General features: G+C 44.3%; 1 protein-coding gene across 5 annotated transcripts in view; it reads left to right on the top strand.

Moving 5' to 3' along the window:
* The window catches only part of LOC110509310 (collagen alpha-1(XI) chain), a 128,385-nt gene that overhangs the window by 16,703 nt on the left and 91,767 nt on the right, over nucleotides 1-19,915 (top strand). For all 5 annotated transcript variants that reach the window (XM_036967666.1, XM_036967665.1, XM_036967664.1 and 2 more), the window contains exon 2: nucleotides 19,604-19,771. In XM_036967666.1, the coding sequence (XP_036823561.1) occupies nucleotides 19,604-19,771 (168 nt within the window). The remainder of the gene's footprint in view (nucleotides 1-19,603; nucleotides 19,772-19,915) is intronic.

The raw sequence follows: 19,915 nt of genomic DNA, 5'->3' as shown, positions 1-19,915 counted from the left end.
AGTAATTCTCTCTATCTCACGCTTGCTCTCTCTTTCTCTCTCTCTCTCTTTAAGAGAAAGTGAGGTGAAAGAGGAGTTAGTGTGTTCCTTCTTCACCTGGCCGGTGGGCTCTATGTCTCCTCTCTTAGTGTCAGCCGGTAGTGTCAGGCCAGGGCAGGACAACCAATCCCCCCACCCGCTCAAAACTGGGACAGGAAATGGCTGCCATGGAGACATTGGAAGCGAGTTCCAAAGATTTTTCACAGGGTTTAGAGTAGATCTCCTGGCAAGTTCGGTCTGTGAACAAGTCCGACTGGTGTTTGACTGGTCATTAGAGCCCACATTATGAATAAAACGGTGCCAAAGGGAATGACGGATGTTTCAGGGGCTCCTGGCCAATTATGCTGTTTTGTGTATTTTTTTGCGCTGATTTGAACTTTTTTTGTACATAATTTTTCCACCATAATTTCCTATCAGAACAGCTATCACTAACCCCAATTTGCACGAGGACTTCTTCTTCAATGAGTCGGAGGCGAAAGACATTATGGCCCTAATCCACGACACTCAAAGAAGAAGATGAAGGCGCTAATAGAGGCTAGCGCGCGGGCACCCTGATGAGGCTAAGGCAGTGAAGGAATAAATTGCCTCTTCCCTCTGTTCTATTGACTAGTGTGCAATCGCTAGAGAATAAACTGGACAAGCTCTGTTTGAGACTATCTTATCAACGGGACATTAACAACTGTAATATAATATGCTTCTCGGAGTCATGGCTGAACAAGACATGGATAATGTACATCTGTTTTTTCTATGCATAGGCAGTACAGAACGGCAGAGTCCGGTCAGATGGGGTGGGGCGGGGTGGGGCAGGGAGGGGGTGGTTTGTGTCTCTTTATTAACAACAGCTGGTGCGCAATCTCTAATATTAAGGAAGTCTCAAGGTTCTGCTCACCTGAGTTAGAGTACGTCATGATAAGCTGCCAGTTCAACAACTTTTTGTTGTTGTTGTTCCCCTCTAATCAGGGATTGATTTAGACCTGGGACACCAGGTGTGTGTTATTAATTATCAGGTAGAACAGAAAACCTCGTAGGGAAGAAATAGGCAACCCTGTTCCTGGAGTGCCGCAGGCACACTGAGAAACGTAGTTAATTAATCATTTTGGTGATTACCTAAATTCAAAACACCTGGTCTTCCAGGTCAGTTAAATGATAAAAAATGAAGCACCTGCAGAACTCCAGGACCAGGGTTGCCTTTCCCTGTCATAGGGTAAGAGTTGAGTACCCCTGCTGTAGACAATACTATTTGCCAAGAGAGTTTTCATCTGTATTTTTCATAGCTGTATATTTACCACCACAAACTGATGCTGGCACTAAGACCGCACTCAACAAGCTGTATACGGCCATAAGCAAACAAGAAAATGCTCATCCAGAGGTGACACTTCTAGTGGCCGGTGACTTTAAGGCAGGACAACTGAAATCCATTTTACCTCATTTCTACCAGCATGTCTGTCACCTGTGCAACTAGAGGGGAAAAAAAACTCTAGATCACCTTTACTCCACACACAGAGACGCATACAAAGATCTACCCTTCCGTCCTCCGTTTGGCAAATTGGGACCATAACTCTATCCTACTGATTCCTGCTTACAAGCAAAAACTCAAACAGGAAGTACTAGTAATGCGCTCAATAAGGAAGTGATCCAATGAAGTGGATGCTAAACTACGGGGCTGTTTCGCTAACACAGACTGGAATATGTTCCGGGATTCATCCAATGGCATTGAGGAGTTTACCACATCAGTGACTGACTTCATTAATAAGTCCATCGATGACGTTGTCCCCACAGTGACCGTACGTACATATCCCAGGCAACATCCGCACTGAGCTAAAGACTAGAGCTGCTGCTTTCAAGGAGCAGGACACTAAACTGGACGCTTATAAGAAATCCCGCTACGCCCTCCGATGAACCATGAAACAGGCAAAGTTTCAATACAGGACTAAGATAGATGCTCGTCGGATGTGGCACTGAAATGTATTTTTTTTTCAATACATTTTGTAATCTTTAGATATAGTTTTTCACATTTCTAAGGCACTGGCTTGAAATGTAATTTCATGAGTAGTTTTGTTATAATTTTGGGTGTCATGTTGAATATTGATCCATAACTTTGGATAAGTAGGCCACAAAGCCTGTTAGAACGTATGTATCATTGGCTCAGTGACAGTGCTTTCTGTCAAAACTTTCTGGGTCATTGAGTTCCCTGATGATGACATGGAATTGTGGTTTGTGTCTGTGAATAAAGGTAGGCATTTTACTTTCTACTTGTTCCTGCATTTGAAAGGAAACAGCTCAGGTTCGATTCATCATTTCCTCAAGAAAAGTCAAAGCAATTCACATAATTGTTTCAAAGTGGGTCACTATAGCAACAGCCAGACTGTTGAGATCTAGAAGTCTGATAGCCATTGGAAAGTACTGTCTGTTCTGCCGTGTGTGTTTATGTGTGTGTATGTTATGTCTTTTGTTAGTTTTACCCTGTTAGGATTATTGCACTTTAGCTTATTTTGTTTCTGCTCGTTGTTCGTCTTGTTCATGTCTGTCCAAATTGATGTTGGGAGAGAAGGTTTGTTCTGGAATTTCGAGCGCCGTCTTATTTTGTTGTTAGTCACCCAGCAGTCAACCCTCGGCCCTCAGAAGGAGATCAGCAGCGAGAGAGACAGAGGAGGCAAGGGGGCCCCAGGGAACGGTGAGAAATGGAAAGAGAGAGAAAGAGAGAGAGAGAGAGAGAGAGAGGTAGAGAGAGAGAGAGGGAGAGGTAGAGAGAAAGAGAGAGAGAGGTAGAGAGATAGGTAGAGAGAGAGAGAGAGAAAGAGAGAGAGAGGTAGAGAGAGAGAGAGAAAGAGAGAGAGAGAGAGAGGTAGAGAGAGAGAGAGAGAGAGAGAGAGAGAGAGAGGTAGAGAGGTAGAGAGAGAGAGAGAAAGAGAGAGAGAGAGAGAGTAAGTGAAAGAGAGACAGAAAGAAAGATAAGAGGGACTGAGAGAGTGGTAGACAAAGAGAGAAGCACGGAGAGAAAAGACAGAGCGAGAATCGAGAGGTAGAGGGAAGGGGGAGAGAGCATGGAGGAATAATAGTGAGGAGAGAAAGAAAAGAAAAGACGAGGGAATGACAAGTAAGGCCAGACGTCCTAAGAGGGAGCTACAGAAGGTGACAGCAGAAAGAGAGAGAGAGAGAGAGAGAGAGAGAATGCCTTCGTCTCTCAAGAGTGCCATTTCTTTGCAGCCAGTCTCACTGTAAACTGAGAGTTAAAGACTGAGCAGCAAGGCTGAGTCAGATTTTCCATCTTAGTCTGCTACTGAGGAGGGGAAGGAGGGGAGCAGAGGGGGAGGGGAGGAGAGGGGGGGGGGGGTCCCGGCAGACACTGATTTATCTCTCTCTGGTCTGAGACTCTGAGCCGCTCAGCGCTTGCTGTGGAGACGATGAAGTAAACCATCTGGTATTCCCTCTGCTAAAGCAATAAGGTCAGGGCTAAAGCCCCAGCAGAGTAGACCGAGAAGCACAGGCAAGCGCGCGTGCACACACACGCACACACACACACACACACACACACACACACACATGTGGTGAACGAGCACACACATGCAGGCAGATGGGCACACACGCTCAAACACACTCCTCTAGCTGGAGCTACTCCTGGCTTTGTGTCATTGTGTCTACCTGTGTGCATTTTGAAGTGAACAAACAGCTGTTTTATGCACTGTATCTATAGACACAAATATTTATCATTGTGGTGTCCTGATATTTGTGTTTATACGTTTATGTTGTAATTAAGTATGGGTGCTACAGGAATATTTAGATTTGTTTACATTTAAGCAAGGCTGTGTTTATACAGATTGTTGCTGTCTACTGTTGTAAACTAACTGTTCTGCTTGGTTGGTCATTCTAAAGATACACTCAACTCAGTTCATGTCGAGTGTGCGAGTGTGTGTGAAGAGTGTGAACAAGAGTGTGTTTTTGTCTCTGTGTGAACTTGTGCGTGCGTGCGTGTGTGTGACTGGAGAATCTTTGTCTGCATTCCCTTCGTTCTTTATCTTGTCTGGTGTTTCCTGTTATTCAAAGTGTGATTGGGAGCTAGCTGGAGTTATTCCCTATAGGAATAAGTTCCCCCTTTACCATATTAATTCAGCCACTTACTTAGACCCCGTAATGGGTCTGCAACCACCCCTGATCACTGTCAAACGCTCCCTGAAACACTTCTGCGAGCAGGCCTTTTGAATCTACCTGACCGGGGTATCCTGGAATGACATTGACCTCATCCTGTCAGTAGATGATGCCTGGCTATTCTTTAAAAGTGCCTTCCTCACCATCTTAAATAAGCATGCCCCTCTCAAAAAATTTAGAACTAGGAATAGATATAGTCCTTGGTTCACGCCAGACCTGTCTGCCCTTGACCAGCACAAAAACATCCTGTGGCGTTCTGCATTAGCATCGAATAGCCCCCGTGATATGCAACTTTTCAGGGAAGTTAGGAACAAATATACACAGGCAGTTAGAAAAGCCAAGGCTAGCTTTTTCAAACAGAAATTTGCATCCTGTAGTACTAACTCCAAAAAGTTCTGGGACACTGTAAAGTCCATGGAGAATAAGAGCACCTCCTCCTAGCTGCCCACTGCTCTGAGGCTAGGAAACATTGTCACCACCGATAAATCCGCTATAATTGAGAATTTCAATAAGCATTTCTCTACGGCTGGCCATGCTTTCCACATCGCTACCCCTACCCCGGTTAACAGCCCGGCACCCTCCACAGCAACCCGCCAAAGCCCCCACCATTTCTCCTTTACCCAAATCCAGATAGCCGATGTTCTGAAAGAGCTGCAAAATCTGGACACCTACAAATCGGCCGGGCTAGACAATCTGGACCCTCTCTTTCTAAAATGATCTGCCGAAATGGTAACAACCCCTATTACTAGCCTGTTCAACCTCTCTTTCGTATTGTCTGAGATTCCCAAAGATTGGAAAGCTGCCGCGGTCACCCCCCTCTTCAAAGGAGGTGACACTCTAGACCCAAACTGCTACAGACCTATCCTACCTTGCCTTTCTAAGGTCTTTGAAAGCCAAGTTAACAAACAGATTACTGACCATTTCGAATCCCACCATACCTTCTCCGCTATGCAATCTGGTTTCAGAGCTGGTCATGGGTGCACCTCAGCCACGCTCAAGGTTCTAAACAACATCATAACCGCCATCGATAAGAGACATTACTGTGCAGCCGTATTCATCGACCTGGCCAAGGCTTTCGACTCTGTCAATCACAACATTCTTATTGGCAGACTCAACAGCCTTGGTTTCTCAAATGATTGCCTCGCCTGGTTTACCAACTACTTCTCTGATAGAGTTCAGTGTGTCAAATCGGAGGGCCTGTTGTCTGGACCTCTGACAGTCTCTATGGGTGTGCCACAAGGTTCAAATCTCGGGCCGACTCTCTTTTCTGTATACATCAATGATGTTGCTCTTGCTGCTGGTGATTCTCTGATCCACCTCTACGCAGACGACACCATTCTGTATACTTCTGGCCCCTCCTTGGAAACGGTGTCAACTAACCTCCAGACGAGCTTCAATGCCATACAACTCTCCTTCCGTGGCCTCCAACTGCTCTTAAACGCAAATAAAACTAAATGCATGCTTTTCAATCGATCGCTGCCCGCACCTGCTCGCCCGTCCAGCATCACTACTCTGGACGGCTCTGACTTAGAATATGTGGACAACTACAAATACCTAGGTGTCTGGTTAGACTGTAAACTCTCCTTCCAGACTCACATTAAGCATCTCCAATCCAAAATTAAATCTAGAATCGGCTTCCTATATCGCAACAAAGCATTCTTCACTCATGCTGCTAAATATACCCTCGTAAAACTGACCATCCTACCGATCCTCGACTTCGGTGATGTCATCTATAAAATAGTCTCCAACACTCTACTCAACAAACTGGATGCAGTCTATCACAGTGCCATCCGTTTTGTCACCAAAGCCCCATACACTACCCACCATTGCGACCTGTACGCTCTCGTTGGTTGGCCCTCGCTTCATACTCGTCGCCAAGCACACTGGCTTCAGGTTATCTACATGTCTCTGCTAGGTAAAGCCACGCCTTATCTCAGCTCACTGGTCACCATAGCAGCACCCACTGGTAGCACACGCTCCAGCAGGTATATCTCACTGGTCACCCCCAAAGCCAATTTCTCCTTTGGTTGTCTTTCCTTCCAGTTCTCTGCTGCCCATGACTGGAACGAATTGCAAAAATCTCTGAAGCTGGAGACTCACATCTCCCTCACTAGCTTTAAGTACCAGCTGTCAGAGCAGTTTACAGATCACTGCACCTGTACTTAGCCTATCTGTAAACAGCCCATCTATCTACCTACCTCATCCCCATGCTGGTATTTATTTATTTATTTTGCTCCTTTGCACCCCAGTATCTCTACCTGCACATTCATCTTCTGCCGATCTACCATTCCAGTGTTTAATTGCTATATTGTAATTACTTCGCCACCATGGCCTATTTATTTCCTTAACTTACCACATTTGCACTCACTGTATATAGACTTTTTGTTTTCTTTTGTTCTACTGTATTATTGACTGTATGTTTTGTTTATTCCATGTGTAACTCTGTGTTGTTGTATCTGTCAAATTGCTACGCTTTATCTTGGCCAGGTCACAGTTGCAAATGAGAACTTGTTCTCAACTAGCCTACATGGTTAAATAAAGGTGAAATTCTGGTCAATATAATGAATAGTCAGTCTGTGGTCACAGACGATAACTGAAATGTGTTAGTCACACATGATATCTCAATTGGCCCAATGGGGGTGGGAACCTCCATCATTCGTGGGGGATGACATGTTTACCGTTGCCTTGTTTATGTTATGCGTGTTTCTGTTTCATGTTAAAATTGTTTTGGTGAGCGTGTGCGATGTGCGTGTGTGTGTGAGCAAGAGAGAGAGAGAGAGAGACAGAAACATTGAATTGAAACAAAGAAACAGAGACAGAAAGCGAGGGAGAGGGTAGCTAACACAACAGGGATCGGTTCAGAGGTACGCAAATGGTCAGTCAAATTAGGTAGACTGCTGTAATGCACAATGGGTTCAATGTAGCTGACGTTAGTGTGTGTGAGCAGGGGTGAGAGAGTGTGAGCCTGTCATTGGGTCTATGTGGTGGGCCGTAATGGGTGTAATGTAGCTGAGATTAGTGTGTGTGTGCACATGCGCGCACGTGTGTGTGTGAGTGTAAGCTTGAGTGTATGCGGGCGTATGTGCGTGCGTGTGTGTCCTGTCAGTGTGTCTATGTAGACGGCTGTGATGGGTGTTATGTTGTGGATGTAATGACCGCAGGCTAATCTTAGGCGCGAGTCATATGATTACCAAGCCAACACCCTCAGGTCACTGCTGATCACTACCTGTCAGTCGGGAGGGCAGCTGAGTGTTTTTTTTTAATGCTTGTGTGTGTGTGTGTTTGCGCACGTGTGTGTTTTTGCATGTTTGTGCGTGTGTGTCTGTGTTTTGAGGGTTAATTAAACACGAGTCAAAATATCCTGATGTACTATGTGTCACATCAGTCCTTTCCCCTTATAAGGCTCAGTGTCTAGATCTACATGTCTAGATCTACACTACTGGCATCCGTCCCAGTTGGGTAACAGTTTGATGAGAGTTGGATAGGAGTTGATATCCAAATAGCCCCCACCCACCCGCCCGCCGTCCTTCCCCATCTAGGATGCTGCGCTGTAGGAGGGGGAAGTTCAGTTTCCCACTCTGCCCTGGTTGTTTTCGCTGCTCTGGTTTCTAGGCGACGGGCAGACAGACGGACAGACAGGCGGGTGGACGGAGGGTCAGACACAGAGACAGACTCCACGCTGCTGCTAATTGCTCTTTGTCCTCAGTGCGAGGTCAAGCATGTGCCTCACTGCCTGCAGCCTGGTTCAACCAGCCTGCAGGAGAAGGGAGGGGAGAACGTGGCTTCGTCCTATGTGGTACCCTATTCCCTATTTAGTGCACTACTTTTGAGCAGTAGGGCCATCTGGTCAAAAGTAGTGCACTATTTAGGGAACAGGGTGCCATTTGGGACGTTACCCGTGCAAAAAAGAAGAATGTTAATCCTGATTCCCGCTCTGTAGAGAACTCACCCTGATTTACTGGACCTGTTGCCTGCTGCCTGGCCTGCTCCCCCAGCAGGGAATGAGACGGTCCACATTGAATGGACTAGAGTCACTCTGAATGGACGTTGGTGTGTGTGTGGTGGGGGGTCGTTGCATGTGTGTGTGTGTGTCTGTGTGTTTGTGTGTGTGAGGAGATGTGGTGAAACGAGGAGCGCCCAGCAGAAATCAGAGAAAGAAAGAAACAGAGAAACAAAGAGATCAAGGAAGGGAGGCCAAGAGAAGGAGGGAGAGAGCGAGGGAGCCGAGAAGGGTTGTCAACCACACCAAGCCCTCTTCCCTCTTCTCAGTGAACAGTATGAAGAAATGTGATGTTTTATTTCTCTCATGTTAATTCATTTTCACTTGCAGTTATTTGATGAGTTAATTATCCCTTGCAGTGCTGCTAGGGTACCTCCCTAAGCCAGTCCATGTCTGGCAAAACAGATCTATCAAAATGTCCAACAAAAATGGTCTCTTCACACACGCTACTTATACAGGACCAGGAAGGGTTTCTTTGAAGTGACTAATAAGAGAGTGTGAGTAGATGGACAGACAGCACCCAGCAACGAGTTCAATATCAGCCTTTGGGAACTGAAGACACAGTAAAAGGACAGGGGGAGAGGAGGAGAGAGGGAGAGGGAAGAAAGGGGGAGATAGGGGGGAAGAGAGGAGAAAGGGAGAGAGGGTAGTTGCCTCAGTCACATCCCTCTGATATGGTACTGCCTCTTCAACAGATGGTGCTGTACCACAAGGGTCTGATCAGGAGTCTCTGAGGTTTTCTACTAATTCCATTCAAGTAGGTTTTTTCTCTCCTGTAAGCTCAATGCGCACATTGCACAGTATCTGTAGAGATAAATCCGATCAAGCCTGAACTGTGTGATGTCGTAGGGAGTTGTAGTTTCCAACACGCCAATATTCTACATAGTTTAGCGCAGAAAACGTGTTAATTAACTACAACATTTGACCGGCCGGTCTGTGTGTTTCTTTTACACCTGCTATGTTAGGTTAGTGTAGGGCAGACACGGAGAGAGAGGAGACAGAGGAATGCGTAATTTGAGCGCTATAGAGAGCAGTTGCTTCATAGGTATCTTTACCAGAAAATACATGCTCTTAAGTCATGCGTCAAACTCATTCCACGGAGGGCCGAGTGTCTGTGGGTTTTCGCTCCACCCTTGTACTTGATTGATGAATTAAGGTCACTAGTAAGGAACTCCCCTCACCTAGTTGTCTAGGTCTTAATTGAAAGGAAAAAGCAAAAACCTGCAGACACTGAGCTCTCCTTGGAATGAGTTAGACACTTCTGAAGTGATTGATAGTTTGTTATTTAGCAGTCATAAAAGTATACCTTATTCACTTTGAAGAACTACTAAAATAGTGATTTAGTCAGACAGCATAGGCGGCAGCTCTATGGAGATGAGATGATGACTTGAAATGAAATAATAAAGTCACCAAATTAAACCAATGTAATATACCGGTACACAACAACTGAAATAGTTCATTAAAGTAAAGTAATGTGAATACATGATTGTTAATAAGTGATAAGCAGTAATGGGCAATCACTACCATCGTGGGACTTTCATTCATTGTTTTATTCTGTGTCGTTACAGCACTCAACCCACATAATGCATAGAGCATTTAATGTAAAAATAAATGAATAAATTAAATCGGAATCAAACCAACCTCCAAAAGCAATAAGCGCTCAGCGCTACCATGTGAAACAGTCAGGCTCTTGTTTTGATCTGTGATGACCGTGAGGAAAGGGCAGTTGAATTGGACTATGACTGTAAGGCTACAGGTGTGTGTCACCTGGACCCTTACAGTCATAGTGTGTCAGTTAGCTCTTTTCCCTGCTGTGTTCCAGACTGCCCTACTCTGTGGTGTTTCTTTGTGGCAACTGTAGCCATGACCCAGTGGTCGGTTTGATGGTTGCAAAGACATTCTGCATCCAACTTTCTGTGGTTGTGATGGTGGTGACAGAGCATTATTACATTCTCAATTCACCTCATTTGTTTAAGAGCATATTGAATAATGACAGCTCTATCGAGTTCTTTGGTCGCAGAGTAAGACATCCCTGGACCCTGCCCGGCCCCAGTCAATTTCACACACAAACAGCACCTCTCTCTCTCGCCTCTCTGGGAGGTGTGGGCTGCGGTCAGCCTGTGTTTACCAAGGGAAACGCTCTGGCCCTAGCTTCAGTTGGGGGTCCATCGTGTTGCTCCCTCGAGCGAGCCGTCACGCTAAGTAGACAAACACTTCAGCTTAATGAGGTGTGATTGACAGCCATAGCTGTGTGCTGGGTGTAGTTTACTGCTACCTCAGGAGGGTCGGAGGAAGGTGAGGCAAGCGTGACCGGAGTTTGGGTGTGTGTGTGTGGTTGCCGAACTTGAGTTTTTTCCACTGTGGTTGAATTGGCCTAAACACACATCTTGCACACAGAAAACATGTGCACACACGTATGGGACAGATGTGAGGAAAAACGCCCATCCGTTTCATTTAAAGTCATAAAGGTTAAGCTATTTTTAGCCATTGCTTGTCGTCAATTAGATCAACGAGAACCGATTCCTCAATGTGCACCACATTCCAGATATGACACGTTGTCTCGTTCACATCCTGTGTACAAGACACAGGTTTGACTGATCAGACCCAGGCAGCAGCAGGGCACATTACATGTTTTACCTTACCAGCTGTTTTAGCAGACAGTGCTTGTGTCAGTGGAACTAACATTTCTGCCTACTGAAAAAAACATGTTTCTGTATGTAGGGTTTTTACTCTCTGGACAGAAGGAGATGTTAAGTCACCCACCTTCCCTTTCCCTCCTGTCCAGTAAGCAGCTAATTGCCCCTCTCCCCCTCCCAGTAGTGGTAGGAGGGTAGGACACCCCATCCTGCCTTACCACAATGTAATGATGAGAATACCTCTATCACAGGGACTCATCGGGGCATCAGAGCAAGGCAGAAAATAACCATCAGGAAGGAGAGGAAATTAAGAAAAGACGAGGAGAGATTTGTGAAAGGAGTAGACGGCTGGATAGAGGGAGAGGAAAAGGGGAGATTACGGGTGGAGGGGAAAGAGAGAGGGTATCCTGATAACCATGGCTTCCTCCCCAAAAGCTGCTGATTTGTATCGGATTAGTTTGTGTCAGAGAGGATTAGCAAAACCAACAGGCCTCCGCAGGGGTCATGACATGGTTAGCGTCGGCTGGCTGATTGCGACCAAACTTCTTCCTCCCCTTCCTCCTCGTTTTCATCTACAAGCACTGCTCGATGACTTACGCAACAATGTCTTCTTTTACATCATGACTATAGTTCACATGATATGCCACAGCTATGTTGGGTAGGCTAAATCTGAAATGATACCCTGTCTTCAAATTAGGGCTGCGACCATACCAGTATCGCAATATTTATTTCCCATGGCAAAAATTTGAACACGAAGCAGACCAAACTGTCCTTTAAAAATCTGATGTCAGTAAAATATTGTGTGCTACAGCTTGGAGAATAAATTAATGGGACTCTGGATGACACTATATTGATGTTTGTTTCCAACATAAGATCTGTTTTCCTGAACAAGTTTTACGTTTTCTTTCCTTGCCGTGATACACCGGGTTAGCTGACAACCTCACGAAAACGATGCGCAATGCTTCAGTGGGGCGGAAGTCTCTGTTGTTGTTGTGATACTGGATGGCCAGGAAGCTAGCAACTATGACAATGAGCTGCCGTGTGGGGAATCGTCGGTGGCTCGTTTCAGCTAGTTCTATCTTGTTCTTGATAGCATGTCTTGTTTTTGAGTTGTTGTGACTGATGTCACGTCTATGGTAATATGGCTACAATTCACTAGCTAGGTAACCAACAACTGTAGCAATGCATTTGAGAAACAAGTGCTCATTCCGCAAGTGTATTTAGATTTTGAATAAACACTGGAGACTAAATATGTTTGACATGTTGTCAACAATCTAAGCCAACCCAGTCTGTTTTGCCCCATAGTTGCCCCATAGTCTATACTAACGAGTATCGTGATACTGGCATCATCCCCGCCCCATTTTCTATATAGCCTACATGACTTTTGATCAGAGCCCTATGTGACTCGTGGTGCCCTATACTGTAGGGAATAGGGTGTCATTTCAGACATTATTTAATGACTTAGACTTATATGCTACGGTACCATAGTGCTACTACTGAGGTAGTCCGATGGCTAGTTGGTCTCTCCAATGGAGCCAGTCACACTTTTTCTCTAAAGTAATTGCAGTCATCAGCTAATTGCTGCTGTCAGTGTGAAATGTTGTGACTGTTTGCTAAGTATAGAGCTGTTAGCTAACTGCAGCTGTTAGCTAATCCCCCAATTGCTAATGAAAGCTTGTACTAGCTCTTTGCTCATTGTAGTTATTTACTCTGTAGAGTAGACACACTCCTGCCTTTAAAATTGAGTGAAAGGAGAGCCAACAACCCCCCACAATATTTTCAACCTCGACCCTGCCTAGCTAAGCCTAACAGACAGACACGTGCTTCTAAGTTCAGGAGGGGTAGATATAACCATGTTAAATGGCTATGGCTTCTGGAACTGCAGAGTGGAGTTGGACGGGACCTTTAATAAGTATATCGGTTATTTATTGATTTGGTATCTTGTAGGGCTGGGACGATAACCAGTATACCGATACTCGTTAGTTACGTGGCAAGGAAACCAAACGCAAAGCGAATTTACCTCCTTTAAGGGAAACAGCCCTAATGTCAGAAACAAACATCATTATGTTGTCATCCAGAGTAACATTTATTTATTTTCCAAGCTGTAGAACATCATATTTTTTTTACAAACAGCAGGTTTTTAAAGGACCAAAGAGTTTGGCCTGCTTTGTTTTCTCTGTATTGTCCCAGATAGTATCTTGTAATTGGAGACTATAGACAACCCTATGAAGTTGTAGTGCCGATGCTGGGCTAGAGGAACCTATAGCTATCCTAGCTCAGTTGTGGTAACAGTGTGTGTGTGTGTGTGTGTGTGTGTGGGGGGGGGGGTTGAGCGGAGCGTCAGCAAGTCAACTAAAGTTGAACTCTTTGACTACCATATTCACATGACGCCTAGCAGCAGGAAGTGTGTTGGATTATGTCCTTATATGGATGTGGGGAGCCCTGGATCGGCAGTGGGGTCAGTCTGGATGAATGGTGGCTGTCTGAGGACTTAACAGAGACAGGGAGGAGAGGGGAATGGAGGATATGGCTAGAAGACAAACGACAGACTAAGACACCCGACATTCACCAGACACTAATTACTGTAAAACACGCTGGCATAACGTTGGCTAGAAGAAAGTATAGCCATCATAGTGTGACTCAGTGGATTTGAATGTATTCTGCTACGTACCTCCTACTACAAGGTCCTAAGTGATTTGATGGAGCTAGCTTATACAGAAGTTCCTACCTCAAGGTTACCCTATACCTAACACAAGGTTCCTAAGTGATTTGATGGAGCTAGCTTATACAGAAGTTCCTACCTCAAGGTTACCCTATACCTAACCCAAGGTTCCTAAGTGATTTGATGGAGCTAGCTTATACAGAAGTTCCTACCTCAAGGTTACCCTATACCTAACACAAGGTCCTAAGTGATTTTTGGGTGTTTAACTAAAGCCTGTTGTTACTATGAGAGCTCAGTGGGTTTGAGTGTTTTCAGACGGTAATTTTTGTTCACATCAAGTTAGACTTGAGGGTTATAGACAGACGCCACTGTGTTCAGCCACTGTGTAATCAGGAGAGAGAGGGATGCCCTGAAGATATTGAGTTAGGTGGGGTTTCATGATGATGAACGGAGGAACGTCTAGGAGTGTGTGAGTGGTCAGATTGACATATTTTGTTATGTTTCAGACAACTTTCTACTCTATGTTTCACGTTTTTTTCACTTATAGAAAGAGACTATGCATTGGTGTGTGCCCGCACATGTGTAAACTATGTGAGTGAGTGCATGTGTGTCTATGTGTGTGACAGTTCTGTCTTGATGTGATGCCCAGTGGCCCTAGCAATCTCTCAGTGTTCTTCTGTGGTGGCTGTCGTGAGGTTTCATCCCGCTCCACCTCCGCCCATATCGGCCTCCTCCCATGGGCCTTGTGGCTGTGGGTTTCCCGGGAGACCGACGGGCTCTGGGCTGTTGGCAGGTTGAAGATAAACAGTGTGGTGGTATGGGATTGACAGGGAGCAGTATGAGAATGGCAGGCAGCATTCCCAAATTGCCCTAGAGAAAAGGTAGAGCAGGTTCATGCGTTCACAGAGTATTCTATTCTTGTAGATACAGTGTGTCCTCTGGAGACTCATGTGGATAGGATTTCAGAGGTATTGTCTCTCAAAATAGTTTTGTTTTACACATTTTTTTTGACTAGTGTTGATGTAAGTTTATGTTTCACTTCATTTTGACAGGGGGGAACTATCCGACTGTAGTAGAGGTCTTTTAGACGAGTTATCACATTTCAGTCAGTCAGAAATGCCAGTGATAGTCATTCTCTATCTGGCCTGGGTAATTCCAGTCCTCGCGGAGCCTGATTGGTGTCACACCTTTCCCCCATCCCTACCAAACACACCTGATTTAAACAAATTACATTTTTAACTGAAGATCATGATTAGTTGATTATTGGAGCCAGGTGTGTTAGCTGGGGCTGAGGCAAAAGTGTGACACTAATCAGCCCCCCCCCCCCCCCCCCCCCAGCTGATAGAGGAAACAAGGGAAGGGTTTGGATAATGAGGGAGAGAGACAACTTAAGAAAATTAACAACAATGACAAATGGTTTGATGAATAATGAAAAAAACCTAAGAAAAAATTGAGAAACCTATCCAACCCAAAACATAGAGACCCAGAAAACCTAAGCCTTCACTATGGTGAATCACTAAAACAATACAGAAATACACTACAGAAAAAGAAGGAACAGCATGTAAGAAATCAGTTCAATGTAATTGAAGAATCCATAGAATATAACCACTTTGGGAAAATTGGAAAACTCTAAACAAACAACAACACAAAGACATATCTATCCAAAATGGAGATGTATGGATAAACCACTTATCCAATCTTTTTGGCTCTATAACAAAGAACAAACAGAAAAAAACATATACACGATGAAATACAAATATTTGAATCAACTATTAAAGACTACCAGAACCCACTGGATTTTCCAATTACATTGAATGAACTACAGGACAAAATACAAACCCTCCAACCCAAAAAGGTCTGTGGGGTTGATGGTATCCTAAATGAAATATACAGACCACACATTCCAATTGTATTTACTTAAACTCTTTAACATCATCCTCAGCTCTGGCATCTTCCCTAATATTTGGAACCAAGGACTGATCACCCCAATCCACAAAAGTGGAGACAAATTTGACCCCAATAACTACCGGGGGATATGGGTCAACAGCAACCTTGGGAAAATCCTCTGCGTTATCATTAACAGCAGACTCGTACGTTTCCTCAGCGAAAACAATGCACTGAGCAAATGTCAAATGGGCTTTTTACCACATATTTACCCTGCACACCCTAATTGACAAACAAACAAACCATAACAAAGGCAAAGTCTTCACGTGCTTTGTTGATTTCAAAAAAGCTTTCGACTCAATTTGGCATGAGGGTCTGCTATACAAATTGATGGAAACTGGTGTTGGGGGAAAAAGATATCACATAAATTGGCAAGAAAGACACACATTTCTTTCCACAGGGCCGGGGTGTGAGACAGGGATGCAGCTTAAGCCCCACCCTCTTCAACATATATATCAACAAATTGGCGAGGGCACTAGAACAGTCTGCGGCACCCAGCCTCACCCTGATAGAATTTGAAGCCAAATGTCTACTGTTTGCTGATGATCTGGTGCTTCTGTCCCCAGACAAGGAGGGCCTACAGCAGCACCTAGATCTTCTGCACAGATTCTGTCAGACCTGGGCCCTGACAGTAAATGTCAGTAAGACAAAAATAATGGTGTTCCAAAAAAGGTCCAGTTGCCAGGACCACAAATATAAATTCCACAGGTAACTTCCACAAAGCTATGGACGATCTGAGAGACAAGGCAAGAAGGGCCTTCTATGCCATCAAAAGGAACATAAAATTCAACATATGAATTAGCATCTGGTAAAAAAAAATATTGAATCAGTTATAGAACCCTTGCATTTATGGTTGTGAGGTCTGGTCTTCACCAACCAAGAATTCACAAAATGGGACAAACACCAAATTGAGACTCTGCATGCAGAATTCTACAAATATATTTACAAAGAAACCTGAGCAAACAGGATTGAAGATAATTACTTGACACATTGGAAAGAATTAACAAAAAAAATAGAGCAAACTAGAACGCTATTTGGCCCTAAACAGAGAGTACACAGTGGCAGAATACCTGACCACTGTGACTGACCCAAAATTAAGGAAATTTTTGACTATGTACAGACTCAGTGAGCATAGCCTTGCTATTGAGAAAGGCCGCCGAAGTCAGACCTGGCTCTCAAGAGAAGACAGACTATGTGCACACTGCCCACCAAATGAGGTGGAAACTGAGCTACCCTTCCTAACCTCCTGCCAAATGTATGACCATATTAGAGACACATATTTCCCTCAGATTACACAGACCCACAAAGAATTCGAAAACAAAATCCAATTTTGATAAACTCCCATATGTATTGGGTGAAATACCACAGTGTGCAATCACAGCAGCAAGTTTTGTGACCTTTTGCCGCAAGAAAAGGGCAACCAGTGAAGAAGAAACACCATTATTTATGTTGATTTATTTTCCCTTTTGTAATTTAACAATTTGCACATCATTACAACACTGTGTATATAGACATAATTCAACAATTGAAATGTATGTACTGTTTATTTCACGTTTGTTGATCATCTATTTCACATGCTTTGGCAATGTAACCCATATGTTTCCCATGCCAATAAAGCCCCTTAAATTGAAATTGAATTGAGAGACAGCAGGAGAGAGTTTTGGATAGGGAGAGAGTTGGATAGGGAATCACCACATAGTTCGCATTCTTTCATCTGACTCCATTCCCACTTATTTTCCTCTTCATGATCAGCACACACCCATATGAAAGAGCTCTCTCTCTCTCTCTCTCCTTCTGTGTTTATACCGTATGTATCAGTCTGCGTTTTGACCTACCGTGAGTGTCGTTAGGTGTGTTTACATGTATGTGTGTGGGATGATTGTTCGTGCTGCGTGTGATATGGGTCAGATGCCTGTCCAGATTCAGATATTGTAAGAGCTCACATTTTCAAAGCTTTCTGGAGCTAGCTGACAGTGATGCAATGATATCATCGGCGGTAGAGGATGTGGAAGTTATGAAGGAAATGATTCCCCCTACAGCTGTGGAGGGTGACGGTGATCGATGGTCATGTGTATCTGTAGTCTGTTTGAATCTGGAATTTTGTTAAGAGCTGGAGTAGTTTATTTTGATTGATCTGTACTGCATGTGAGAGCCCTGTGTAATGACCTCCAGATGGAGTCTGTTGTGGAGCTCCCTCCCTCCATTCTTTCCATCCTCTCTCAGATGGTTGGGGCTATTGAAAGCTCCGCTCTGAACAGACTGATTAAGTGTCTGTGGTCCTGTCTGACCGGACACCCGATCCTCCCTGTTTTTACCTGTGTGTGTGTGTGTGTGTGTGAATATTTGAAGAGAGCTTTTCTCAGCCTTGCTGGAGTGGGTTCATCAGAACACAATAACGCAAACACAGCGCCAGAGAATGCGTGCTTTTGTCTTTGTTTTGGTTCTTAAAACCTTGCAATGAACAGTTCCTTCTATTGTTTTACTACCTTCAAATCACCTCCATTTTGTATTGACCACCCTGCACCCCTCACTTAGACCCGATGTGGTCCCTTTATGGGCCCATCCCTTCTCCTGTCTCCAGACCTTCAGTGTGACTCTGCTCTGAGTAGTCCTGGGCCTATGCTCCATGCTCTGGGCAGCAGCCTTGAGGCAGAGACCATTGCAGCTTCAGTACGCTGTAAACTAATTATTTGTTCATTTCATTCTACCAAAATATTTAAGGAAGTATTTGAAGTGATTTCATTTACTAAACATTTGATCCGATTTCTCTGTACTTAATCATTTTAAGTTCTTGCAACAACTTGCCATGTGGCTTCGTTTTTAGATGATTGTGGGTAATTCAACATTTTCTTACTTTATGATTATTTTACATAACGTTGTATGCATGTTTGAAGAAAGAAAAGTCGATTTCTATATTCGTATTAAGCAGCTTGTTGTAACCAAGAGGTGTAATGGCTCATGACGAAAGGCTATCGAACCCGTCAAGAACATTGATGTTCAATGATGAGACGACCCCTTCCCACCGCCACTATTCTTAATGACAGAGGCAAATGCAACATCCTGTAGCGCTTGCGGTTTGACCCCGTTACTGCTGGTGGACTGGGCACTGTGCTCAACAAAGTGGGTTCAAATTGTGAATGATCAAATACATTGCACAATGTTTAACATGAAACGCTTGTGGAACACTTTTATTTTGGGTTTACTAAATAATTGTGTTACTTCAACTCATATTGAATCATATTATCTCAAAATCCGTCACATTTTTATGGCTAGTATTAATTCCCTGGACTTTATTTGTGTAAATTCAAACTACTTGTTCAAGTTTTTTTTTACTCAATAGGACATCACATTTACTCAAGTAGATGAAACACCTAATTTCTTACAGTGTAGCATCTGTCCGACACAGCTGTTTGTTCTTGGCTTGTTGGGGTTATTTTGGCCAGCATGCGTAAGGTCACGGGTTCAACCAAAATGTCACACCCTGTCCTAACACAACCGTGCTGCTCCTGCTCCTGCACCTTTACTACCCCTGCAGTGCTCCGGAGGAAACCCCAAGGCCCTGCCTGAGAGTGTGCTAATTGCATGTTTTTGGGAAGGAAGCGGGAGACAGCTGGAGCTTTAGTGTGTGGTGGATGAATGGATGGAGAGATGGACTCTGTCATGGCTCTAGTGCGTCATTGCATCCACACAATTGGCATAGAAGTTGCCTTTATCCCTTATTCAAGTACAGATTTTTTAAACCCCCTAATGGTTAAGATTTGGAAATTGGGCACATGAATCTGATCCTAGATCTGTGGTTAGAGTGTAGGACACACTCTCACAGTTTAGGGTGTTCATATAACTGTCCCCCTGTCTCATCAGTGAGAGAATAGGGGTCAGAGGGGACTGGATAGAAAGAAGGCGTCTGGAGTGCACCTACTGTACTTTAAGCAGGTACCAGCTAATGGCTAGTGAAAGGAGGATCTGTTTATCTGTCTACAGCCTGAATAATTGGTTTACTTGGAATGGATACTGACAGTCTCTCCTGTTGTGGGGGGCTTTTAACGCTGTGGGTGGCATGGATTTGTGCTGTGGTATACTTTATTGTGATTATTGAGAGATGTGAGTCTGAATTTGAAATGAGTGTCTTTATATGAGTCCAACCTACAATCTGTCTCTCCCTCTTTCCCTCTGTAGTGGAGCCAGCGGACCTCTTGAAGATTTTAGATTTTCCCAGTTTACCTGACGGCGTTACGAAAACGACAGGTTTCTGCGCGCATAGGAAGTCAACAAAAGGAGCCGATGTGGCCTACAGAGTATCCAAAGAAGCCCAGCTCAGCGCCCCCACCAAACAACTGTACCCTGGTAAGTACCTGATTATGACCATTCACTAATTGGTTGATCTCCTTTGACCTTTGAACTGAAATGATACCTGTTCCTTTCTTTCATGTCTTCCTCACTATCCCCTCCGATCGTCCCGTCCCTCTACTACCCCAATGTACAGATGAC

The sequence above is a fragment of the Oncorhynchus mykiss genome, chromosome Y (assembly GCF_013265735.2).
Source record: "Oncorhynchus mykiss isolate Arlee chromosome Y, USDA_OmykA_1.1, whole genome shotgun sequence".
NCBI classification, from domain to species: domain Eukaryota; kingdom Metazoa; phylum Chordata; class Actinopteri; order Salmoniformes; family Salmonidae; genus Oncorhynchus; species Oncorhynchus mykiss.
Note: the sequence above shows the minus strand (reverse complement) of the source record. Positions and strands in the feature narration are given on the sequence as shown.